This window comes from Vulpes lagopus, chromosome 4 (genome assembly GCF_018345385.1).
Source record: "Vulpes lagopus strain Blue_001 chromosome 4, ASM1834538v1, whole genome shotgun sequence".
Lineage (NCBI taxonomy): Eukaryota > Metazoa > Chordata > Mammalia > Carnivora > Canidae > Vulpes > Vulpes lagopus.
Genome location: NC_054827.1, coordinates 19,007,798 through 19,033,690, shown reverse-complemented (window position 1 = coordinate 19,033,690; position 25,893 = coordinate 19,007,798). Strand labels below are relative to the sequence as shown.

The 25,893-nt window shown below is 41.6% G+C and overlaps 1 protein-coding gene across 2 annotated transcripts in view; it reads left to right on the top strand.

Moving 5' to 3' along the window:
- Positions 1-671: 671 nt before the first annotated feature.
- Positions 672-25,893, top strand: part of ZDHHC2 (zinc finger DHHC-type palmitoyltransferase 2) — a 64,867-nt gene continuing 39,645 nt past the window's right edge. The window contains exons 1-4 of one of the 2 annotated variants that reach the window (XM_041753001.1): positions 914-1,037; positions 12,149-12,225; positions 21,258-21,284; positions 22,383-22,477. In XM_041753001.1, coding sequence (XP_041608935.1) covers positions 12,222-12,225; positions 21,258-21,284; positions 22,383-22,477 — 126 coding nt within the window. In that variant the 5' untranslated portion in view covers positions 914-1,037; positions 12,149-12,221. Of the gene's footprint in view, positions 1,038-12,148; positions 12,226-21,257; positions 21,285-22,382; positions 22,478-25,893 lie in introns of both variants that reach the window. The other variant, XM_041753000.1, reaches the window with a different exon arrangement.

Sequence of the window (25,893 nt, the reverse complement as noted above, 5' to 3'; positions counted from 1 at the left end):
GGCCGCGAGACCTCGCGATCCGCACGCGCGCGGCCCCGTGGGCAGGTGCGCCCCGCCTCGTGGCCCCCCCGCCCCGCCCCGCGGCCCCCCCGCCCCGCCCCGCCCCGCCCCGTGGCCCCCCCGCCCCCCCGCCCCGTGGCCCCCCCCCGCCCGCCCCGCCCCGTGGCCCCCCCCGCCCGCCCCGCCCCGTGGCCCCCCCGCCCCGCCTCGTGGCCCCGCCCGCTCCCCGCCCCGCCTCGTGGCCCCGCCCGAGGACTGCGACCCCCAAGCAGGGGCCCGAGGCAGCCTTCGCGATGGGCGCGCCTCTGGGGCGGGGCCACGAGGCGGGGCGGGGGCTCCCTACCTGCCTCGGCAGGTGCCGGTCCCGTGCGCCCCGCCCCCCCCCCCCCCCCCCCCCGCGCAGTGCGGCCGCCGGGTCCGGGACGGGGAGCCCAGCGGGGGCCTGGGGGAGGGGCGCCCGGGGCGCGGATCCGGGCGCGGGACCCGGGCGGGGGCGGAGGGTCGAGGTGGGCGCCCCCAGGCCCCCTCGGCGCCCCTGCGGTGCCCGCGGCGGGGCGGGGCGGGGCGGGAGCGCCCGGGAAGCCCGCCCGAGGGCGCAGCGGGCCGCGGGGGGGGGGGGGCGGGGCGGAGGCTCCGGCCGCCTCCTCTCGGTCCTCCCTCCCCTCCCCCCTCCCCCTCCCCCCTCCCGCCGCCGCCGCCTCCGCCGGGCTGAGGAGCGGGCAGCCCGCGGCGCTGGCGCGGGGCTGCGGGATGGGGACTTAGCGCCACGGCGGCGGCAGTGGCCGCAGCGCACCCGGCCGCCGCCCCCGGGTCGGTCCCGCCGCGGACGCGGGGCGCGGCCAGTCCGCCCCGGAGCCAGGCCCGCGGGCGGCGGCGGCGGCGGAGCTGGGCAGGTGCCTGCGGCTGGAACATGGCGCCCTCGGGCCCGGGCAGCGTCAGGCGGCGGTGCCGGCGGGTGCTCTACTGGGTCCCGGTGGTGTTCATCAGCCTCCTGCTCGGCTGGTCCTACTACGCCTACGCCGTGCAGCTGTGCATAGGTGAGCGCCCCCCGCCGCGCCCCGCCCCGCCCCCGCCCCCGGGTCCCGGGCGCCGCTCGCCGCTCGCCGCTCGCGGAGGGTCACCCCTGCCCGGAGCGCGCGGCCCCCCGGCCCCCCCCGGCCCCCCCCGCCGCGGCCACACCCCCTGCCTCGCCCTCGCGGGCCCGCCCGGGGGCACCCGCCCCGCCGCCGCAGCCTCCGCGCCCGGGTCGCCCGAGGGCTCCTCGCTCCCGCCGGCGCCAGGCCCGCGCGGGGGACGGTGGCCTCGGCCTCCGGGGCGCAGCTCGCCGCCTCCGGGTGTCCTTCATCCACTTCTTGGACGCTTGTGACAGCGCCCAGGGGCGGCTCCGCTGCCTTTGTGGTCGGGGGTGGCCGGCGGGGCTTCGAGGCAGCAGGAGGGGAGGCTGGGTGCGCCTTGAGAAAGAACTTCTGCAGGCACAGGCGGTGCGCAGGGCCCGTCGTGGAGATGCTCGGGCCCAGGGGAGGGGAAGCGGGTGACCCCAGGAGCGAGCTTTCCATCCGGAGAGCAAGGTGGCTCAAGTCCAAGTTTTGGGCTCCTGAACTGGGGAGTAGGGTAGTCAGTGCTGAAGGGGGGGTGAGTGTCCATACTTAGGGAATCTAATGATGTTCCCTCCTGCCAGCAGGCTTCCACCTTCGGAGGTTTGCGAGAGCCAGTCTGTGCTGTCGGAATGTGTGTTCAAACAGGATGACCTTTCTGCCAGTGGCTTGTAAATGCTTTTTGTGTTTGGTACTTCATCTGAGTGTCTACGTTTTTGCCCTACTGAGCACTAGCTTTGGGTGGGACAAGGGGAAATGTTAAACAGTGGCCTGCTTAGTTGAATCTTAGTAACTAAAGCATTTCAAAACTTCAACTCAGACGTGGAATCTTGTCTGAAGCCATCTTACCTCAAAATGTTGCTCCTTTTCTTACAAGGAATCATTGTAATGCCCCCAAGTAATCACTGACATCACTTTTAACTAACTTGGTTTTTAAATGTGATACTATTGATTTATTGAATTGAAAAGGATTTTAGTACAAAAGATTTCTTTTTTTAAAAAAAAAAAGGATTGGTTGCCCTCAAATCATCATATTATTTAAATATGTTACATTGAGGTCTAAAATGTATAAAAGTTTTCAAAAACATGGTTTAGTTTTTTTGTATTATTGTTACTATCAAAATAGCTGGTCTTGTTGAGATTTACTATATAGATTACATAACTACTAGAAACCTTTGTTGCATTGCATTGGTTCTCCCTCTTAAAAGCAATGAACAGTTTCAGCTATTGAGCCTGGTTCAGAAGAGGGAAATCATGGAAGCCTTGATTATCAAAACAGGAGTTTATTTTCCTAGATCATCACATTAAGCTAAGAAGCTTAGCCTGGTACGTTGTCTCATGTTCATCAGGAGGAAGCCTATGAAGGCAGGCAGAGCTTTTCTTTCCTTGCAACTACCTCTGTCCTGGTAAAGTGTTACACGGGAGGTTTTTCTGTATTGGATAGATAGGTAATAGAGGAAGAGTAATAGAGAAAAGAATAAATAGAAAGTCACAGTCATATTGGGATCATATTTATATATATTCCTTCTGGAAATTTAAGATAAATCTAAAGCATCTGTGAAATCTTTATCACCTGAATTGGTGGGCTTAAACTGCCTAAGTGACATGGCCTGTTATTTCCCTGATGATCAAAAGTGAAGTCTCGTATCACCTCTTGTCACTGCCTATCTGGCCTGGTACGATGCCTGTCACGTTGAAAGCAATCAATAAATGGTCCTGAATAAACAAATAGATGATACAGAGGCAATATCTCTGAGGTTGTCAGACAGTAGTTTTTATATTTTTATTACTATAGGAACAGTGATCATGTGAAAGTCTAGATTGTAGAGTCTAGAAGGCAGGAGAAATTGAAAACAAATTTCATTCTAGACACTATGGGCAGTTTAGGAATAGTAAGCTCTAATAGCATGGCTAGATAGCCTTGGTTGAGTAGGGAGTTGAACTGAACAGTTCCTTTATAAGCACTGGGAAAGATGGTACTAGTATGGTAGACACAAAACCAGCCTCCTCTCCTTTCCATAAACAAAGCAAAGGGGAATGCCAACCTTCCCTACCTCCACCCCCCCACCCCCCCCCTGCATTAATCACATCTCAGACTGCCCTGCCCTTTGTGGATTCCTTTTCTGTTTGAAGTTGCTATCTACAATCAGATTTTCCAAATTTCACCTATAAAACATTGGCCAGGGTTGGGATCAGAGCATTGTAGTAACTGGAAACTGAAATAGGTTAAAGAATAGAAATAGAATAAACAGGGTGATTTACCCTAGTCCTCCTTTTACATCTGCTGTCAGCTGAGGATGACCCTGAATGTAAATTACTCTGTGCCCTTTGCTGAATGAACTGCAATTTAGGAGTAGTGCTTATCCTGGTATCCTTGGAAACTGGAGATAATGATTCTCATTACAGTTAGTTTCTATATTTAACAATGTGAATGTGTGTGGCTCTCTAGGCACTTTTTCAGTTAGCATGATGTTTGTTTAGTGGTTGTATTTAACGAAATAATAGTCATATCTCTTCTTGGAATATTTACATATAAAAATATATGGGGTATACATATGTTGTATGAGAGTCAAGTCTTTTGGTTAAGTTTCTTTCCAGTCTACCAAAGAAAAGAGGTCTGCTAATACTTGTGAACAGTCAGAACATGTTTGTTGATTAACTAGGATTTTTTATTCATATTATTTCTCCCTCCTTCCTTCCCTCTCTCTCCACCCCAGCCTTTTTTGTGTATTATCCATCTTTTGATGCCTTTAGTTAATTTGAATTAGGTAAATTTGAAGGGTAAAATTTGTAAGATGGTACTTTAGGATGCTGAATTGGAATAAAGGTAGTTGCAGTCTCCATCATCCTTGGTTCAGTGGACACACTAGACATGGTTCATATGTTTTACAAGCCCATTATGTCAGTTGCCTTGTTAACTTTGCTTGCTGACCACGGTAACTGAAGTTTTCCCTTCTAAGTGCTAACATTCAAAGTTGTCTTAACTATTTTTCTACCTTTTTATTTTGTTATAATTTCAAATTTACAGAAGAGTTTCAAGAATAGTACAAGAAACCTCCCCCTTACCCTCGTTTTACCATTTTGGCTTACATTTTTCTAAAACGTATGACTTTTCCGCCCTCACTTGAGGCAGGTGCCATGAAACAGTTCTTAATCGTTGTGTACTCATGTGGTTCTGCATTTGCTTATGGCTTTACTTGAGGCATTCGAAGCCACCATGAAGCTTGACAAGCTTAGAGATCATCTGTGTCCTTTCTCCAAATGAACCAGTGAAGGTGTCAGCTGTGACTTCAGCTGCTGTGGTGCGAATGTTAAAATGTCTGTTTCCCTTTCCCTTCAAACCTCTTAAATCTCTCTAGCCTAATGGGATTATTTAGCCAGTCTGTTAAACTTTGTTTTTGCTGAGTAAGAGTTAACACAGCACTAAAAGTGAGCTAACAGCCTTTACAAAATGATTTCAGAATTTTAGGATGATTTAGAGCTTGGGCCACATAGTTACAATCACTCAGCTCTGCTGCTGTAGCAAAAAGGCAGCTGTAGACAGTTACCTTCAAAGTGGGTGTGACCCGATTCCAGTGAAAGTTTATAACTAGTTGGCAGGTGGGACTTAGCCCTTAGGCAATAGATTGCTGATTTGGGAGTATGTTAAGCGAGCCCATTAGAATATTGGGGTTTTGCTCACAGGTTTGCAAGTGTTTGTTAATAAACAATCCTCAAAAATGATTGCAATTTCTTATGTACCACAGTGATTATTGAAGATGTTCAAGAATTAAATCAACTAATCTACATACTTTGAGATCAGTTTGGGAGAGATACAGTTAGGTTTTCCTTCCTTTAAACAAACATCCTTAAGGATAGAATATATAAAATCTCAAAGCTTGGATACCGTTAACCTACGATCTACCATTAACTCAAGGTCATGGCAAGCTCAAGAATGGAGACCGAATGGGGCAGTGAATTACCTTCCATTATGAATTGAACTTGAACTAGACAGAGATAGAAGTGTGTTCTTGTTATTGGTAAACTATCATTTAAAAAAAATCTCTAGGACATTAAAGCTTCTTTTGGAAAAAAAAAAAAACAAAAAACCTACAGGCAGATGATCTTGGGAATACAAGTGTTAACTCTCCATAATTACAAAATAGCTTTAGATGACATAGAAGATAACTGAGCCAAAGAAAATTGATGTAAATGTTTAATGTCTTAAATGACTTAGAAATCATTTCTTGTTGACAATAATGATTCAGAATATATCAGTTCTGTGACTTCTTGACATTCTCAAATATTTTGAAGATTTTAAATTATATGAAAGGAGGATAAAAACATTTCATCAGATCTAAAATTCAAATGTATAAGAGATGATATGTTCCAAATTGTTGATCTGTGCTGCCATTTGACTTTAAATGATTCCCAGGAAAGCAGGGGAAGAGAAGACTCTGCTTAATGCTTTCTTGGTTCCATTTAGTGTGTCAGAGAATTCTTTTTCTTTTGATATATTGGACAATGCAGCATTACTGTTTGCTATTAAATCTTATTAGAGATAATTTATCTTATATAATAGAGACAACAAACAATCATCACAGTGCTTACCATGCAGAGGTGCTCCATAATTATTGAATGAATTGATCTCTTTGTGATTTTAGTAAGTCTTACTAGATCTGTGTTTTAATATAAGAACACGCCTTTGGGTAATGTAAGTAAGTGAAAGAGCAGGATCCAGTAGTAAAAACTCAATTTAAACTAAAACTTGTTATAGAAAGTTTGCTTTCAAATGCCTACTGAGAATGTCATCCATGCCATTAAATTAAATATGTGCTCCAGTGTTTCCAGTAATTAAGCAGAAGCCAAAGGGATGGTTTCTTAAATCACGATAATTAATTGTCTCCTGAGAGGGTGCATTTCCACGAGGTTAGAAAGAAGTCAGCTTAGAAGGGTTTGGGGAAGTTCCATTCAAAAGCATTTATTGAATCCTGTTTTGTGCCAGTTACTTTCCCACAGAGGTGATTTAGAGGAAAAAGTAATGGAGATCTTGTCCTAATAGCTAAGTAAAAAACTACCTCTGGAGTGGTGGGAAAAAACCCTGAAACCTTCTGTCCAGCTTTGGCATAAGGAGAGAGAGTTGTTCCCTTTCGGAATGCCACTCCCACAGCGAAGAGGCAGGAAAGCAGAAATGGAAAACAAAATACCCCACTGCTAGGAGCCTGTGAATTGGTTGCTGGACCAGCATAAAAAAATAATAAGGTAGGTAAAAAGAGCTGATGGAGAGCACCTCAGTAGTAATGAATTTCTAATTATATTATTAATCATACCACATGTAAATATCTTAGAGTAAGATTACAACCAGCAATTTTTGCTCCTGCTACGAACTAGTTGGCTGTTTCAGCCCCACCTTCCTTACCTGCTGCCAGGGCAACTTTTACTCTGCTTCCAGTTCAGGGCCTATGATTTGGTGGGTGAAATGGAGGAAGCAGAGAACTTCCTGAAAACAACTCATTGAATCTATGGAAAGACTGGAGAACCTAGCTTAGAAAATAGGCAGAAACCATGAGAAGGTGGATGAAATGAAGCGGACATTATACCAGAGGAATGGTCTTTGGTAAGAGCTGCTGCTGTGGTGGCTGGCCATCACAGAGCGCTGGAGCTACTGTGACTCTTGTAAGGATGATTCCAGGAGCATCAGCTGGCGGAGCTGAAATTCTTGTGCCCATGTCCCAGGCAACAGGGTTCAGCAAGAGCAGGTGTTTGATCTTTTTGGCTTACATCATAGGGAGAAATGCCAGGAAGACAAAAAACAAAAAAACAAACAAAAAAACCCCCACACATATCCCAGAGATTAGCATGGATGAGGATTCTCCTTAATGTTTTTGTTTTTTATTTTTCATCTTTTTGGGAAATTTGTGCTTTTTCATCTCAAAAAAAAGGACCCATGACTTATATTTTATAGTTTATGCTGCTGATTTCATGTATTTTGATGGTTATATCACGTCCCTCAGCCCTCTTTTCTCCTGGAAGTGGTGAGTTCATGAGTCCCCCGAGACTCCAGCACTGTGTGTCATGACCGTAGAAATACAATATCTAACTTGCAAAGTGATAGATTAGAGCATGTTATAGATCCTTAATGCTCTCTGTTGGAAAAATAGTTTTCCAAAGAAAGATCATTTAGAAAGATATTCTTAATATTATGTGGAACCGTATGATTTCATATTACCATTTAGAGATACCACAGGGAACTAATAATAAAGCTAGAACATAATTGAATTAATTTCTTTAGTAGTCTGTTGGAAAATTGTTGAAATATCTTATAATTCCCTTAAGGGTAGCTTTATTGTCATGTCTTAATTTTTATCTCAGTCAAATGCTGAGAGTGCAAAAGGGTGGAATTCGGAGGGCAGGGGGTGGGGTGAGGGCAGCAGGAGGAGATAAGTGACCTGATTTCTTAAGAAGCATATGGTAGCAATAAGGTAACAAGCTATGATTGCTTGAAATTTTTCCTTTCAAAATCCTGCCACATTTGGAAACATTTGTGTAGCATTTTTCCTAATTTGACTTTTTATCTGATTGCAACTTTGAAATTTAATTATAAATATTAGTGCCAGAAATGTTACAAAATCCATTTTTATTTGGGAGGTCCTCTTGAGCAAAAATATGTGCTGCATTGATCATCTTAGCACTTCTCTGCACTCTAAAATGCATACTTGACAGTAGTTCATTTCAGATATGTTGATTACATTTAAAAAATGCAAATGAAGGAGCAGTGCTTTTATAGATGATTTTTATTTCTTTGCCAGTATTTTTTCATGGTATCCTGAAATTTCTCCTTTTGTGAAGTGTAAATTAAGCATTCCTGTTATACTTAATTTGACCTCTTTGGATTTATTCACTAGCATTGCCATCCTAGAGGAGCAGAATGATCTAGAGGAGTGCATCAACAAAACCAACACCAATAAATAAAAATCTTTTTTTAAAAGCATCCTTTAAAAGCAACATCCAAAGAATACAGTAGTTTCAATGCAGCTTATCTTCATGATCATCTAATAATAGATAGAATCCTTGTAAAAAAGCAGTTTATGTATTTCCAAGAACTTTATAGACTTATTTAATTATAATTCAATGAAATTTGGAAAACTAAAATGCTTTGTCATGGATGTATATTTTCTTATATAGAGGTAAAATCAAGTTTCTGTCTCTGTGTTAATTGTATTATGTGAAAACTGGATTTTCATTGTATTCGAAGGGTATGTTTAGAATGAGGTGTCTAAAACTCAGACTGCAGTCTGTCTTCAATCATTTTGGGGCCCCAAGGGTCATCTCACAGTGGTAGGTAGCTGAATGTGAAGTGTGGCTTTTCACCAAATTTGTAGGGATGAAAGATGGTGTGACTTAAAATATGGTCTCTATACTGTACATGTGATTCACATTGGGGGTACAAGTGGGAAGAGCAGCCTGCTCCAAAACAGCTGATGTCAAGCTGTTATGAGAGACGCCTGATGCCACTTACAATTCACCTGCTGTGAATTGCAGGAGCTAATCTGTGATCGAATTTCTTTCTAGGTAGGCAACTCCATATGACATGTTTTAGGAAGAAAGGAAATAAGAGAATGATGTGCTTAACTATGACTCGTGGGGGCATCTCCAGGGAGGTCAGTTAATGTGAAGGGGTGAAGGACAGAAATCACTTTGACTTAGTCAAGGTTTTGATCATAGTGTAGTTTTAATGAAATGCAGCCTATTCCAGGACTGGGACCTCCAAAAGGCCAACAACTAAGGGCAGAATGTCAGTTGGAGGAGAGTAAAGAGTAGAGATTCATAATAACAACCCCTGCCCCCCCCCCAGAAAAACTTGCATTTTAACAAATAATTACAAAATCCAAGAATTAAGTGCATTTCAGCCAAGGGCAATTGAAGCAGGTGACAAGGTCAAAGAGAGAAAGGTAGAAATTGTATAGTGCCTCCTAGGCCATTGTGAAGATTTCAGCTCTCCTTGGAATGAGAGGAGGATCCATTGCAAGATGTTGAGCACTAGAGTGACATGCTTTGGCTTAACGTTTAAAAAGATCATTCCTACTGCTGAGTAATGTAAGCTACTTCCATCACTTCATGTGAGAAAAAATGATATGTCACATCACGGTGAGGGTAGTGGAAGTGATGAGAGGTGGTCAGATTCTGGATGCACTTGTAAAGCAGAGGCTACAGAATTTTCAGACAGACTTTCATGAGTTGTAAAACGATTCCAGTATTTTGGGCTAAACACCTGCAAGGAGGGCGATCAGCTAAGATGGAAAAGTTCTGGGTAGAACGAGGTGACCTCAGATCAGTAGTGGGCATGTTGACGTTGAAATAGAGATGCTGAGTGAGCAGTTGCATTTATAACTGGCATTTGGGGAAGAGTCAGGACTGGAGGAATACATTGGGGAGTCTTCAGCATACAAACGGATTTCAAGAACAATTGGATACATTTGTCCCACCAAAGGAATAAATGGAAAGTGAGCAGAGACAAAACTTTGAGAGTTCAGAAGGTGAGTAGGAACCAGCATGAAGTGGAGGAGAACTGAGGATATGGTGTCCTGAAGCCTGGAGAGGAAGGGGGGCTCAAGGAGGAGGTGGGAATCAACAAATAGACTCATGCGTTCAATCAAATGAGGACTGAGAATTTAACAGTGTGGATATTGAATTTTTATTTTGGATGTATTACTGACTAAGCAGATTCCAAATTGAAAAGGTTTATAAAAAAGAAGCATATATACCAGTGTGTGGGTTGCTGGGAAATCTGAAATCATCCAATCCAAATTAAAAAAGGCGCTTTACTCTATTAGGCAAGCTTAACTTTTTCATTATACGAAGATAATCTACAGAGAAGTCCATGAGAGCAGGGATAATGTCTGATTAATATTGTAACTCTGACACAGAGGATGACGCATAGTAGCATTCAATACTTACTTTTCTTAAATGAAAGAATACCAGCTGAACTTTGAACCTTTTGTGAGCCCAAGTAGACATTTTTAAACTTCAAAGAACATGAAGCCTTTATGAGAGCATTATCTGTTTTACCTTTTTTTTTTTTTTTTAAAGAAAAGATTTTATTTATTTATTTGAGAGAGTGTGCACTCAAGAGCAGGGGGAGGGAGAAGCAGACTCCCTGCTCAGCAGGGAGCGTGGAGCCTGACTTGGGGCTGGAGCCAGAGATGCTGGAATCATGACCTGAGCCAAACCCAGATGCTTAACCTACTGAGTCACCCAGGTGCCTCTATTTTACCTTTTCATTATTTGATCACTCAGATGTTCGCAAACAAGCTTGTAATGTTTTTATAGTTTCAAGTTATGGGCTGAATCTCCCCACCCTACCCCCAAAATTTTTGTTGAAACCTTACCCCCCCCAGTAACTTAGAATGTGACTGTGTTTGGAGATGCAGCCTTTAAAGAGCAATTAAGTTAAAATTAGGTCATTAGGATGAGTTCTAGCACCATATGACTGGAGGAAGTTTGGACATGGGTACTGAGGAAAGACCAGGTGAAGACACAGGAGGAAGACGACCATCTGCAAGCCAAGGAGAGAGACCTCTGAAGAAACCAAAGCTGCTAACATCTTGATCTCAGATTTCTGGCTTCCAAAACTGTGAGAAAATACATTTTCTTCTTTAGGTCGCATGCCTTCAGCAGCACTTTGTTATAGCATCCTTAGCAAACTGATACACAAATACAACAATCAGCTACTTTTTTTTTTCTTTCTGGATTTGGAAATGTAATCATCTATAATAAGGATTGAGATAAAATTAATTGTATAATCCATTTGAAAATTTAAAACAATTAAAATAGAGTATATTAAATCTTAGCACTAGTATAACAATAATCACTAAAAAAGAAGTGAAATACATGTGCATAAAGCACTCAAATTCCATTTTAATAATTTTCAGATAACTGAAATTTCCCCGTGATGTGCTGACATTTTTTAAATCCCTTTTAGATTAAAAAAAGAAAGGCCTTCTAAAACGTTTCAGCTTCCTCTTTCTTTGCCCCAACCTTTCTCCAGTAGAGTATGCTGCATAATTTAACTTTGAGTTAAGGCTATCATTCCGAGACAGATACACGTATGAAGTGAATATCCAAGGCCCTTTACATTCCCAGTTTCCTCTGATTCCTACTGACTGGAAGGGTCAAGAAGGAGTGGAATTTGTCATTTTGCCTTGACAAAAATTCTTTTGAAACCCAGGCATTGAGAATCTGGGAAGGCTCATGAATGAAGCACTTCAGTGGAAATGCCTAGCCAGGCATCTACATCTTACAGAGACTTTTCTCTATTTACCACTTCTGAGATTCCTTTTTTTGAAAAGATTAAGGAAAAGGAAAAACACACACACAAAACACTTGACTGTGGAAATAACCAAAGGTAGGAAAGAAAATTTTAGGTCAAATTGAATATTGCTGTAAGTTGTCAGTTTGAGGAAAGGCTCTAAAGAAAGTGATTTTTAATTTTTTTTTTATTGTGGCAAAAAATATATAAACATTTACCATTTTGGCCACCTGCCATTTTTTAAAAAGTTTTATTTATTAAAGTAATCTCTACATCCAATGTGGGGCTCGAACTCATGACCCCAAGATCAGGAGTCAAATGCTCCTACTGAGCCAGCTAGATGCCCCTAGCCATCTCCCATTTTCTGTGTACATTTTTAAGCGTACAGTTCATTGAAATTAAGTGCATTCACATTGCTGTACAGCTATCAGCACCATCCATCTTAGCACTTTTTCATCTTCCCCAACTGAAGCTCTGTACCCATGAAGCAATAAAACCCCATCTCCCCTCCTGAGCCCCTGGCAACCCTATTCTACTGTCTGTCTCTGTGAATTTGACAGTTCTAGGTAATTCATAGAAGTGGAATTATATATTTGTCCACTTGTGTCTATTTCACCTAAGCATGTTTTCAAGGTTCATCCATGGTGTAGCCTGTGTCAGAATTTCATTCCCCTTTAAGGATCCGTAATATCTCATTGTATGTATACACCACATTTTGTTTATCTTTCATTTGTTGATGAGCATTTACGTTGTCTCCCCCTTTCAGCTATTCTGAATAATGCTGCTTTGAACATGGTTGTGCAGATAAACATCTGTTCAAGTCCCTGAGATCAATTCTTATGGGTATGTACCCAGAACTGTGATGTTGGATTATCTGGTAATTCTAGGCTTAATTTTTTTAGGGATCACCAGACAGTTTTCCTGCAACAGTTGATTTTTGATGAAAGTGTGATTCCAGAGAAGTCTGTGTATGCCCTTGTAAACATCCAAATTTGAAGGTTTCCAGAGGCATCTGTCAGGTCCATCCCAATGTCACTGTAACAGTTTTTAACTGCCTTGTCCTTTTATGGTGCAGCAGGAAAGTGGGTGGTCAGGGAATTGTGAATAATCCCATTTTGCCCATGAGGCGGCCTTTATTACTGGGGAGCATGTCCCTCATGAAACACAGGCCATCAGGTATGCCGAACACAGAAATGCTGAGAGCTGCTGGCCTATTGTACATAGTCTAAAACTCAGCAATAGTTCTTAAGTAACCAGAACCCTACTGCTAAGTGGCAGTAATTGCATCTTTTTTTCTTACGATTTTATTTTTTATTATTTTTAAAGATTTTATTTATTTGTGAGAGACACAGAGGCAGAGACACAGGCAGAGGGAGAAGCAGGCTCCATGCAGGGAGCCCGACGTGGGACTTGATCCCTGCTCTCCAGGATCACGCCCTGGGCCTAAGGCAGCGCTAAACCACTGAGCCACCTGGGCTGCCCAAATTGCATCTTTTTAAAGAGCAACACGTTCACGAGTGTCAATGGTACACACACTTGGAAAACAGGAGCCGGTGGGGAAAAGTGGGGGAAACACATGTGCTTCTGTGGATGCATCAGTAACCTGTGGTATTAATCCTGAACTAGCTCCTTATCCACAGTATAGCGACTACACAATTCACCAATGAATAGCAAGGCATTTGTGTTGTCTGCAGGGCTGGGGTAAGTGAAAATGATTTACAAACAGAAGCAAAAATCAGTACGTACAACTGGGGAGAGATCCAGGCAGTAAAACGAAATGCAGCTCACACAATGAACAGAGGAAGAGACTCAGTCCAAATATTGATGTCTCTTACTCAATTCTGAACACAAATATTAGAACTTCCCACTTAATGTTAATGAATCCATCTACCATATAATTAGGTGGTATTTGTATAATACTGCACTGTTGTCATATACTGTATCATACAGCGGCAGCAATAACACGCTTCTTCTCTGTGTGGAGGCTTCCGGCTTATGATTATATCAAATTATACCAAATCTGCTGCAATGGAATATACATTCCTGCAGTTACTGTCAGGCAGACTGCCAGTGCTGTAGGTAAAAGCAGTGTAGTACAATGGTATGACTGGTTGCACATTAGAAGGAGAACACTAATTCAAGCTGAGATCAAAGGAAGATTGTGTGTGTGAGTTTCCTGCATGAGTATGTGACAGTAAAGTTACGAAAGAAGATAGTACTTCCCAGGGTCTCCGTATAGAAGGATGATACCCAGTTTGACACCCTTGCATGTGTTAATAGATATTGTGACCCAATGCGATACTGCAGTAATTATTGCTATGCTAATGTTGTTTTAAATCTTTTGACTTATCCCTTCAGGGGTGCTATTGTAAATTCTCTTCTGATGAACATCAGAGGCAAAAAGGTTGGAATTACAGCTTTATACAGTTCCTCCCTCTGGGGTACTACATAAGTGCCAAATAATTTACACAAACCTAGAAATATTGGCCTAATTTTTGTATTATATGTGTTTTGCAATATGTACCCTGGTCATATAGTACTCGGCATGTAGCGCTAGCCTGGGGAGGTTTTTCAAAGTTGTTTCTTTGGAAAAGCAGATGAGAAGCACTAATTTTTCTACCTAATCAGACAGCCAGTGTTTGGGAATAAGAAGAAAGCACTCGTAGTATTATCTTCTGTGGTTATTCTGAGTATATCAAATAATGAGATTGATACAATGACACTAAAAAATATACTACAAAAATTGTTTCTATTTTACCATGTACATCTTTAAATGCTGAAAGAAACAAAATACAAGTGGCATTTTTGCTTGCTACCAATAAATAAATATGTACATACTTGTGTAAGAAAGGTGACAGTTACATTGGGCAGTGTAATCATTAAGGCCCCTCCAATTCTAAAACTCTAGTTCTGATTAATGAGGGAAATATTTTCAGGATCTAAAACCCCTGTTTGACCCTCTCCCTCATAGCAGACAACCTGCATGTGGGAACCAGGTAAAACGTTGCTAGGGGTGTAGCATCCACTACAGACTTGCATGGCTCAGAGGAGTTGGTCATGCCCTTCAGCTCCAACCCAGAGAAGGGCATCTGCAATTGGAAAGGTAGGCAGTTGGCCTTGAAAAGATCCAGGCACTGTAGGTATCTGAGTGGATTGTGACCATGTGTGAAAGAGGGAGGACCACACAGTTCTATCTCATGGGATGGGTAAACTCCTCTGCACTGAAATCCACACAACTTGCTGGCCCTGGGAATCTCTTCTGTTTTAATTTGAGACAGAGGGATTATAGGATTCCATTGAGTAAGCTGTGAAATGAGGACACTAAGACCAGCCCTGAGGTCATATGTCGGTATTTCACGGCACTGTTTAGTACAGTTACTGATTCAGGAATTGCCTTGGCCTTAGCCAAGGGGAAAGTGGCAGTGAGTTTTCAGAGCCATAATCATGAGACAAAGCTTTTTAATTTCCCTTTCAAAACTGATGTATTGAAAGACCCACACACATTCTTAATGATTTAAGCTGATTCTCAGCTTTCAATTGGACAAGTTGGGTTTCACACTGTTTCTATAGAGTAGAGCTTCTTAGATATTTGGAGCAATGATTTGGTCACATTGCTAAAACATGTTATTGAGAGAGAAAAATATTTCTAACTTAGAAGATCTTGATAACTGTAAGAATTACAGATCACCATATCAGGACAGATGAATGGTCCATCTCTCTTCATTGTCAGTTTCTACACGTGGGAGATGTACCTTAGGAGCCTATACACTGTTCCCTCTACTGTTCAGGAGTAAGATCAGCAAACCCCCTTCCCATCTCCTAATCTTTCCTATGTCATCATCTCACTCTTGTCCCAGGAACCTGATTATCTGTTCCCTTCCTAATTACTGAATTGAGAGCTCACAAAACTCCAGCTTCAAGTACTGTTCTGAAATATGACCAAATATTTTTTTTAAGATGTATTTATTTGAGAGCGCCAGTATGCAAGGGGGGGTAGAGCAGAGGGAGAGGGAGAGGGAGAGAGAGAGAATCACAAGCAGACACTCTGCTGAGTGTGAAGCCTGATGTAGGGCTCAATCCCAAGACCCTCAGATCATGACCTGAGCTGAAATCAGAAGTTCGGACACCTAGTGGACTGGGCCAACAAGGCACCCCAATCTGACCAAATATTTTAATTTTTTGTATTCAAAGTTTGTAAAATGATCGATTTCTAGGTTACTGGAGAAGGGGTGACAAAGAGGACATTTTAAACCCTGCATCCCAAATCAGAAGTAACAGGTGGTAGCACGATATTAAACAGGCCAGGATTATGTGATGGCAACAAAGAAGGAATGGCTGCCCTGGACAGAGAAGCCCGGGGGGGGGGGGGGGGGGGGGGATGCATTCAGAGCTTGGGAGACAACATGGAATCCTTGAAAGAATTTTGGAGTCAGACAGACTTATATTTAGATCCTAGCTCCATATGTTATGACTTGAATAACGTTAGAATAGTTATTTTACCTCTGTAAGACTGTCGTCCTAACTTTTAAAGTTGTGATAATACCTTCCTCACAGATTGCTGTAAGATCTATATGAGAGAAACATTTGAAAAATTTAGCACAATCATCAGCATATAGTAAGCATTCAATTAACTATTCCTTCCTTTAGTTCTCTCTTACCCCCTGACGTCTGCCTCCTGCCCCTCCCTGGCCTGTGATGCCCTCTAAACCCCACCAGCCTTCACCCTGCTCAAGCTTCAGTCTTATTTTGGGGAGTGTTATAGACTCTACTGTGTCTTCCCAAAATCCATAGCTTGAAATCCTAACCTGTAGGACTTCAGAATATGACTGTATTTGGAGACAGAGCCTTTAAAGAAATAATTAAGTTAAAATAATTAGGTTAATGAGGGTGGGTCCTAATCTAAGTTGACTGGTATTCTACGAAGAGGAAATTTGGACGTAGACATGTACAGAGATAAAATGATGTGAAATACAGGGAGAAAACGGTCCTCTACAAGCCAAGGAAAGAGGCCTATGAAGAAACCAATCCTTGCAACACCTTGTTCTTGGACTTGACTTCTCCAGAACTGAGAAAATAGCTGTGTGGTGTTTAAGCCACTCAGTCTGTGGTGCTTTCCCAAGCTGAGGAATCCAGGGGTCTTTGCTAAAAATATGTATGAATGCCTGCTATGGAAAGGCGATGAGTATGGATTTTGTAAACTCAAAAGCCTTTCCTTCACAGAATAGCTAATTTTTATAACATGTTAATTTACAGTTTTGCAATATTGTTCCAGGTGGGTTATGCATTAGAAAAGCTTTTGGTGGCCAGTATGGAGGCCTAACCACCCAGATGACAAATGCCTTGCATAATCTTTTGGACCATAACCTATTCTTATGTAAGAGACTTCCTCTCTGTGGTTTATACTGCCTGACTTACTGTGGTTCATTTTTGTCTTTGAGGTTTTGTTGTGCCATCCTTCAGGGAAAGTTCTCCAGCGATTCCTCAACCATCTTGAGTGGTTGTTTGATAATTTCTAATATATACTTTAGTTCAGGAGTGTTTGTTAGATATAAATTCTGGGTTAGAGGCAGAAGGAATGCATCAAGCCACCTGGCAAGTCCTAGTTTTCTCCGTATGACGCAGCTCCTCTTACTGAGAATCTGGTGCATGTCAGGCTCTATCAGAACCTGGACAGGGGGACAGCTAGGTGATCTCGGGACCCTGGGATCAGTCCCACATCAGACTCCCTGCAGGGAGCCTGTTTCTCCCTCTGCCTCTCTGTGTGTCTTTCATGAATAAATAAATAAAATCTCTGGAATGGGTAGGGAAAGAAAATATACTTTAAAAGTCACTTTTTAGTTTTTCTCATATTAATTTGCCCACATTGTAATTCACTTGCAGGGTTGTTGTTTTTTTCTTATTCACACTCAAAAAGTCTTCCAGCAATTTATTCCCCCCGACTTCACATGACACTCTCTAGAAAATTATAGCATTCCTGCACACTGAAAATGCACTGCGTACCTCTTTCTCCAGATTGTTTTTAACACAGTTAACACCAAACTTTGGGGGAACTCCTAACACTTCCCTCTTTTGTGATATTTATGTTCCATATTCAGCTAACATTTATTGAGCCCCTAATATTTATTGCCAGGTTCTATTCTAGGTTCTTTTACCTACATTACCTAGTTTAGCTCACAAAACAACCCAATGGGATAAATATTGAGATAAGGCTCAGAGGGGCTAAGTAAGTTGGCTGAGATAAAACCTGGATCCAGGCAGAGATAGAATTCAAACCTTAGAGAGGGACATGGAAAAGAAACAAATAAAAATAATTGCAGATTGGACTGTGTTAAGAAAGAAACAGTATATCCTAATGATTGCAGGGGTGAGCTGGACCTGTGCTAAACTCTGTGCAAAACTGTTACTGAAATTGCAACTTGAAGCATGAGAAAGCGCTAGCCAAGAATGGAGCTGGGGAAGAGCTTTTCAGACAGCATGAAGACACTGAGGTTTAGTATGTTCTAGAAACAGAAGGCCAGCCTATTTGTAGCTTAGTAAGCAAGAGTATGACTGTTGAGAAGTGATATTGGAGAGGTAAGTAGGAGCCAGATCATGTTCGTTCAACCCAGAGAAAATAAGGAGATTGGACTTCACTGTGAATTCAGTGCAAAGCCATGGGATGGTTTTTAGTGAGATGATGCTATCAGTTTACATTTTAAAAGAGACCATGGTTTCCTTGTTATAAAATGGGTTTTTAAGGAATTGGATGAGGATCCAATGAGGAATGTAGACTGGCATGATGTTTGTGGTCAGGACTATTAGGCTCTTAATCTTGAGCACAATTGGAAGCCATGTGTTGGGATGTTCTGCATAAGAAGCCTTATCCTTACTCTTTGTTTCTGTATGGAAGGCCACCACTTTGTCCTTGACAAATTCTTCCTAAAAACCCATGGATAGATTTATTTGGAGGTGACTTTTGTCCTTGGTTTTTAAAAGTAAGTAATTTTTCAGAATACATCAGGGTAGAACTTAGGATAATTTTAGAGCCAGAGGAGCTGTCAAAGTACGATTTTTTTCTAAACAATAAAATCAGGGGATCCCTGGGTGGCGCAGCGGTTTAGCGCCTGCCTTTGGCCCAGGGCGTGATCCTGGAGACCCGGGATCGAATCCCACATCAGGCTCCCGGTGCATGGAGCCTGCTTCTCCCTCTGCCTGTGTCTCTGCCTCTCTCTCTCTCTCTCTGTGTGACTATCATAAATAAATAAAAATTAAAAAAAAAACAAAAAACAATAAAATCAAAGTATGGAACAGCTGAATGTCATGGTCAAGGTCACACATATTTGGAGGATTGGACTAGAGTCCAGGTCTCCTACCATCCAGCTAAATGCAGGTGCAGAGGACACAATATTAGCATATTCAAGAAGCAGGCAGCCTGGGGCCTCCTGGGTGGCTCAGTTGTTTGAGCATCCAGACTCTTGGTTTTGGCTCAAGTCATGATCTTATGGGTCATAGGATGGAGCCCCAAGTCAGGCTCTGAGCTCAGTGGGGAGTCTCCTTGAAGGTTCTCCTCTGCCCCTCCCCAACCCCCACATGCTCTCTCTCCCTCTAAAATAAATAAATCTTAAAAGAAGGAGAAGAAGAAGAAAAAGAAGCAAGGTAGCCTCCAGTGGTGAAGCATCCTGCATAAAAAGGGGAATGGCTTAAGCTGAGGTTAGGGAGGGACTGCAGTTGTCAATACAATCACAATGACAGATGAGAATGAGAAAGGAACAGTTTGATAAAGACTTAAAAATATAAGTAAATCTGTTATAAGGAACATTAATTAAAAACATTTGCTAGGAAAAAAATACAATTGGAATTCAACTGGAAATATTGATCTGAATAATGTATTTTCTTAAGTCTGTCATTAAAATGGTCTGGCAGCAGTGTCACTAGCATTCCCGGGAATGATTTGTCATGTACCTCCTACCGCCCAAATTTTGATCTGTAATACCTGAAAAATGAGCTGCAGCTTCTTGGAAAGTAGCTAAAGGGACAAAAGATTCTACTTCAGGGTGTTCCTGCAGGCCAATTCAGTCGGAGAATTCATTGTCAATTGGACGAACTATTTTGACAAGAGCATCATTAATTGTGTTAGAGTAACTTGAGTCTGGAGAATCCACTGCCAGGGAGAGCTTTGGTGACTTAAAGGGGAGTGATGAGCAGTGGAGTCTGGGGTGCAAGGCCAGCTGGAGTTGGTTGAGATGGTAATAGGAATTTGGCAGGGGTAGAGACAGTACATTTGAATGATTGTTAAAATCATTTTTTTCCTGTGAAAAGGCCAGAAAAATGGGTAGCAGCTAGACAGGAGATCAAAGACACATGAGACACACAGACACTTTGTGAGGACTGGAGATATTAAAGCGTATTTGTGCTGCTACTACTATATTTGTTTTAATCTTCTGAATCTGAGCTGCTCTGATTTCTTAATTGAAAATGCCTTAATGACCACATGTCCTTGTCTTTTGTTAGTTTTAATTTTGAATTTGAGTGATCATGAACTTTAAGCTTTTTGAGCACGGGGATGGAATCCTATTTGCCATTTTATCCTCAAGACTAAGCCTAGCGTAGTTAGTGAATGTCTTTCAGTAAATGAGTTTAAGATTAAAAAATAGAGCGTAGCTATAGTGTTCTCCTTACAATTCATTCATTAGAATCAAATCTTTATTCTTGGCATTCATCATCATCAGACTGAATATATGGGGCTAAGATGTATCTGTGTTGAACTGAATTTGGAATAGTGTTGTGGATTTATAAAGAAAAGTTACTGTGTCTATGTGGTGTAAATAATTCCTCCAAAAAAAGAGTTTGAATTTGAAGGCAAGGAAAATTCTGACTAAGAAAGATCACAGCAATACACATTTGCAATGAAAGTACCTAAAATCAAATTGTTCTAGCAACAATTACATAACTGTTCTTTGCTAATTTAAGGGGGAAATACTTTTTTTTCCTACTATGAGGGCGTATTTTAGTATTTGAAGTTTTGGATTTCGGATGTACTTATGACCAAAAGTTGAACTAGACTTAAGTTACCAGTGGTTTGCTGAACTGCTTCTTATCAAAAGCAATGGAATCATATTCCAGGAAGTACCAAACCTTTGCTTACTACTACTTCCAACTTTGAGATAGGCCAAAACTTCCAAAAAAGACTCTAGTCACAATGGAGGAAGACCATATGGAAAACAGAACAAGCAGACAGTATAGAAGGTAGGAAAACTGCCTGGGTTGTTATAAATACAGCTTCCTGTCCCAGCGTGTTTCAGCTATGTGGTTCCTGATGGAGGGTCCTCATCTACCTTGGGGTGTTTACAGCAGCCTCCAAGGAGTGGCAGTTTCTCAGGCATGCTTCCTGCATCTCTCATTGTGCAGTAGGGAGCTATTAGTCATTGGGCACCAGCGGTTATACTTGAGAAACTTGACAAGAGTGTATGCCATGGACACAACATTTTATGCTTTCCAGGGAGTTAACTAGGCAATTGCCAATGTATAAAGAGCAATAAATGTCTCCGGAGATGTGATGACCTGGAGAACACTGTTTTTATCTGAACCCTGGGAAGACTGAGAAACCATCGATCTAGGATTAAGACCCAGAAGGGGCAGGCCTGACCGGTTTTGTTCTCTGTGTGGTGTTCAGGGCTGAAATGCCAACAGAGCCCTGACTGAATGCAACCATGGCTTCCTTCTTCCACTCACTCTCACCTCTCCCCGAAATAAAGTTGAACAAATATTTGGAGAATGTTGGTTTGAAGGGGAGCCAGGTTATTAACCTACTTGAGTGCCCTATGTCTCTTTCAGGCCCTGTGTTTGCCAGAAGTGTCCTAATCTTTACTCTCTCTTTTTTCTGTTTATTTCTCTAGTGTCCATGGAAAATGTTGGAGAACAAGGTAAGCTATGGTTTATTATTGTTTTTGATATAAAATTTTAAAAAGAATTTTAAAAAATAGCATTCATTGAGATTTGGTTGGGATTAATAAATCATACTTTGAGAATGCAGAGTCAAGGTGGGGTTAAAAACTTCTCTCACTCCCCAGACTGAATTCTCTCAGACGCTTGGCAGAGACCTCTCCCTTGAAATGGTAGCCACTGTGCCAAAGATTCCTGTGGCTTGGAGATGTAGGAATATCAAACAACTCCTGTGTCAACTTAGAGTATTGCCTCACACCTGAGTCACCCGTATTGTTTGTAGAAAATGTCATTAGCTCTAGTCATTTCACACTCATTTAAGTGCCTTAATGAATAATTGAATTTTTAAATGATTCTGTGAGTATCGTCATTCTTTAAAAAGATAAATGTAGAGTGTCGTCATTCTTTTAAAAAGTGCCACAGTTTTAAAATACCAAATAGGCTGCATTTTAAATTACAAATGTTATTCAGCTGTCTTACAGAATTAATTTGTATATTAATGTATTTTCAGAATTGATCCTTGTTACTGTATACAAAATTAATATTTTACTTTGCATAGTACAGTATTTCAAGACTAAAATGCCATACAAGGTGTGTTTATACACATTGCCTGAAAAAAAAAAAACTATGCTCTTCTTAACAGTTGTCCCCTGCGATAAACAAGACACTTGAACTCTTGTTGGAGGAAATCTCTTTTTGTCCAGATGGTCTCTATTTAAATATGTTGTCATTAGCATAATCAGGGCCACAGATTTGACCACAGCTAAGCAAAATTAGCAAACTGCTTCTCAAATAGGAACTGCGTTTGCTATTATTTGTTCTTAAAGCCTCCAATTCTGTGTTTATGATTTAAAGTCGCAGGCATAGCTGCCTTACTTTTATAATTTAGGAAAGGTCCCTGTAGCCATTTGGCCAATAGATGGGCTTGTCTACAGATGAGAGTTTTCTAATCATGGGATATGAAATAATTAAATTATTAAAGAATTTGGCTGAGAACAAGTAGATCTTTTGTAAATATCATGGATGGTTTTAGTTTGCATTTGCATACTATAATGGTAATTATGTTCTTCTCATTTTAGTTGTGTGCCTGATTGCTTATCATCTACTTTTTGCAATGTTTGTCTGGTCATATTGGAAAACTATCTTTACATTACCAATGAATCCTTCAAAAGAAGTAAGTTAAAATATTAATGAAGTTATCTTAAAGTTGGAAGTCCATAATATTGATGTCTAAAGAATGAATTTTATGTCTTTTTGTTAATGTTGCAAACTTATTAAGTGTAGTGATTTGTTTATATTAATGTGTCTGTTTGTAAATACTTGAATTTTCATTTGGCAAATATTTTTGCACAAGGTGAGTATTGTATATCCAATATTAAATCTGTTGTGTGTCCATTTCTACTGTAGACTCAAACATCACGGTGGTGGATGGGTAAATAGAGCTGAAGGTAGATATTGCTGTATTATAATTATCAGTTATCATACTAACAGTAGATTAGTTGGCTGTCAACCACCAGAAACAACAACAAAATAACAATGTAACTAATCTTATCTTACATTCAAAGTCTGTAGCTAGTTCACAGCTTCTTGCTCTGATATGTGTAGCCCCCATTTCCAACATCACTTCTTGGCCTAAGATGAATGCTCCATTTCCAGCCATTACATCTACCTTCCAGACAGCTGGTCAGAGAAAGTAGGATAGAGGAGTAGAAGTAAATGTCCTTCCCTTTAAGGATACCTTCTGGAAGTTGCTGATGACATTTCCACTTACTTTAGAACTTAGTTATATGACCATATATTTTTGTGCAGAAGGTTGGGAATGTAGTCTTTATTCTCAGTGGCCATGTTAACCATATTAACCATGTTAGAAGAAGAAAGCTGTGGATATTTGTAGGGGGTGGGGGGATTAGCAGTCCCAGCTACAGAAAGTTTTAGGTAGAGTGATACGGTCAAATTTACACTTTGAAAAGATCATTCTAAGTATTTGTTGCTGAGTCTTTCATCCTGGTTAAATGTTCTTGGAGCAAAGAACTGTGTTTTACTCATTGCTGTATTGTTGGCACTTAGTCCAGTGCATGTTTGTTGAATTGAAATAAACTTTGTTCCAGTAATAATGGTAGAGTCTTAGTTGGCCAAGTTCAAAAAAGAAAAGACAGATCGAAGCACCACTGCAAATTGTTCCCTGAAGTAATCTGTTTAAAATGCAGCTGTGGTCAGAAAGGCTGATAAATTTGCTATATGACCTAGGAAAGGATATTAAAAAGAAAACCACAGATATTTGCACAGAATTAGTGGTATGCTTGGCCTAAAATGTTTTACACGTGGCCTTTTTTTTTTCCTTCTACTCTCTACTAATTTTTTTTCCTAATTTTTTTTCATCCCTCCTGCTGGATTTGCTTCTTTCCTATTATCTCTCTTACCCCCATCTTGGTCTTATCTGTAGGTATGAAGAAGAATGCAGACGCCTGTCCTAGGTGATCTTATCCTATCTGGTGCTTCACCTATGACCTCTGTATTAACACTTGCCAAATCTATTTCTGGCTCTCACCTCTCCCATTGCAAATTTATATGTCTCCCTGCCAAACATAGCTCCTTAGTCTACTCACACCTCAAATACAGCACATCAGTGGCTGAAGTCACTCCTTCCCCTTCCCCAAACTGTGACTCATCTGTTTCTTATACTGGTTAATGCTGCTGCCATCCAGCTCATCTTTCTGGACATTCCAGCCTTCTAGAAGCTTGGCAGCCTTGCCCAGAATTCTCTTGCTTCCTTGCCCCTTCCCCCAACCTTCAAATCCTGGTGTTTTTACTCTCTAATTTTCCTTTTTTGATTCCAACCCCTCCCCTCTATTTTCTTCCATTCTTTGTTTTTCATACCATTACCCTAATTCAGGGTCTCAATCATCTCTTTTGTCTGAGTCACTGCAATCTCCCATAGGGTTTCACTATTTACAGTCTTGCCCATATTCCCTTCCCAAAGTCCTGCGAAACTTCATCCTTCATCCCAAAGCTGGAAGTCTAAAATCAACTTTAATTCTTCCATTTGCTATCTGATAGCCCTTTCAACCAGTTTCCCGATCCTGTGTATTTTCAATATAGTATCCAGGGATCCTTTCAAAACACAAGACAGATCATACCATTCTTTTGCTTAGAACTTTTCTTTGATATCCAAGCTCCTCAGAGTAAAAACATAATTCTCTGCTGTAGCTTAAAAGGCTGCTCAGGGTCTGGCCCCACACCACCTCTCTGACCCTCTTCAGCACTGCCTTATCACATTCCTCTCTCCTTGCTCATATGTCATTATGCATGTTTCTACTTCAGGGATCTACAAACCTGGTGTTTTCCTTGACCTGGAACATTCTTCCCATAGATAACTGTGTGGCCAGGTCCCTTACTTACTTCTTATCTCTGTATCTCTGCTCAAATAAGACCCTATCTTTGAGGTTTTCCGTGACCACTCTGTATAAAGTGGTTAAACCCTATCTCCAGAATCCCCTATAAACCTTAACCTTGCTATATTTTTCTCCATGGCATATCATTCTATGACTCATTAATAGTCACTTTTTAATGTCATTCCTAGAATGTAAGCTCTGCAATGGCATGAACTTTATCTGTTTTGTTCACTGACCCATAACCAGTACCTAGAGCAGTATCTGACCCGTAAAAGGTGCTCAATAAGTATTTGCTAAATGATTGGATGTAGAGTAGAAGTTACATGTACACATGCAGGTTTGTGTTTATGACTTTGGCAGAAGTTGAAGTAACTTCTGATTTCCCCCCTAAAATTATGTGTGAGATCACTGGCTAAGAATGGGAGAGAGGGAAGTTGACTGAGGTTGGGGAGAGGAGAGGTTTGAAATAGTGGTTAGAGAGAGTGGGAAAGTGGAAGAAATGGAAGAAATGACACAGTATTGAGGGAGCAGTTGAGACTGAGGAGAGTGATTTACAGCTGTACCAGGCTTTGTTTATGATTTTTCTACAAAAAAACAAAAACAAAAACAAAATCCATATACTTTATTTGATTCCTACAACTGTGTGAGACAGATACTATTTTTAAAAAGGATTTTATTTATTTATTTAAGAGTGAGTGAGTGAGAGAGAGAGCATGAGTGGGAGGAGAAGCAGCAGAGGGAGAGGCAGAAGCAGGCTCCCCACAGAGTAGGGAGCCTGACTTGGGGCTCGATCCTGGAACTTAAGAATCAGGACTTGAGCTGAAGGCAAATGCTTTAACCAACTGAGCCACTCAGGCACCCTGAGCTAGATACTATTTATTACCATTTTACAAATGGAGCCTAGGCTCTGAATGTTAGCTAATTATCCCAGAGCATCTAGAGCTAGAGTGTGGTACAGCTAACATTCAAAATGAAGTTGTTTTGACCATCAAGCCTACGTTCTTGCCAGTATCCATGGCTTAATACAGAGAGTGGTCACTACTCTCTCTCCAATGCTTTAATGGGCAGGTGCATCCAGGACATCAGTTGGAGCATGGAGAGAAAAAAAAAAAAAAACAGCATTTCCATTTATATATTATTTTTTAGTGTTTCTTTTTTTTTAACTTAAGTTACATGTATAAGGTATAGAAATTTACAG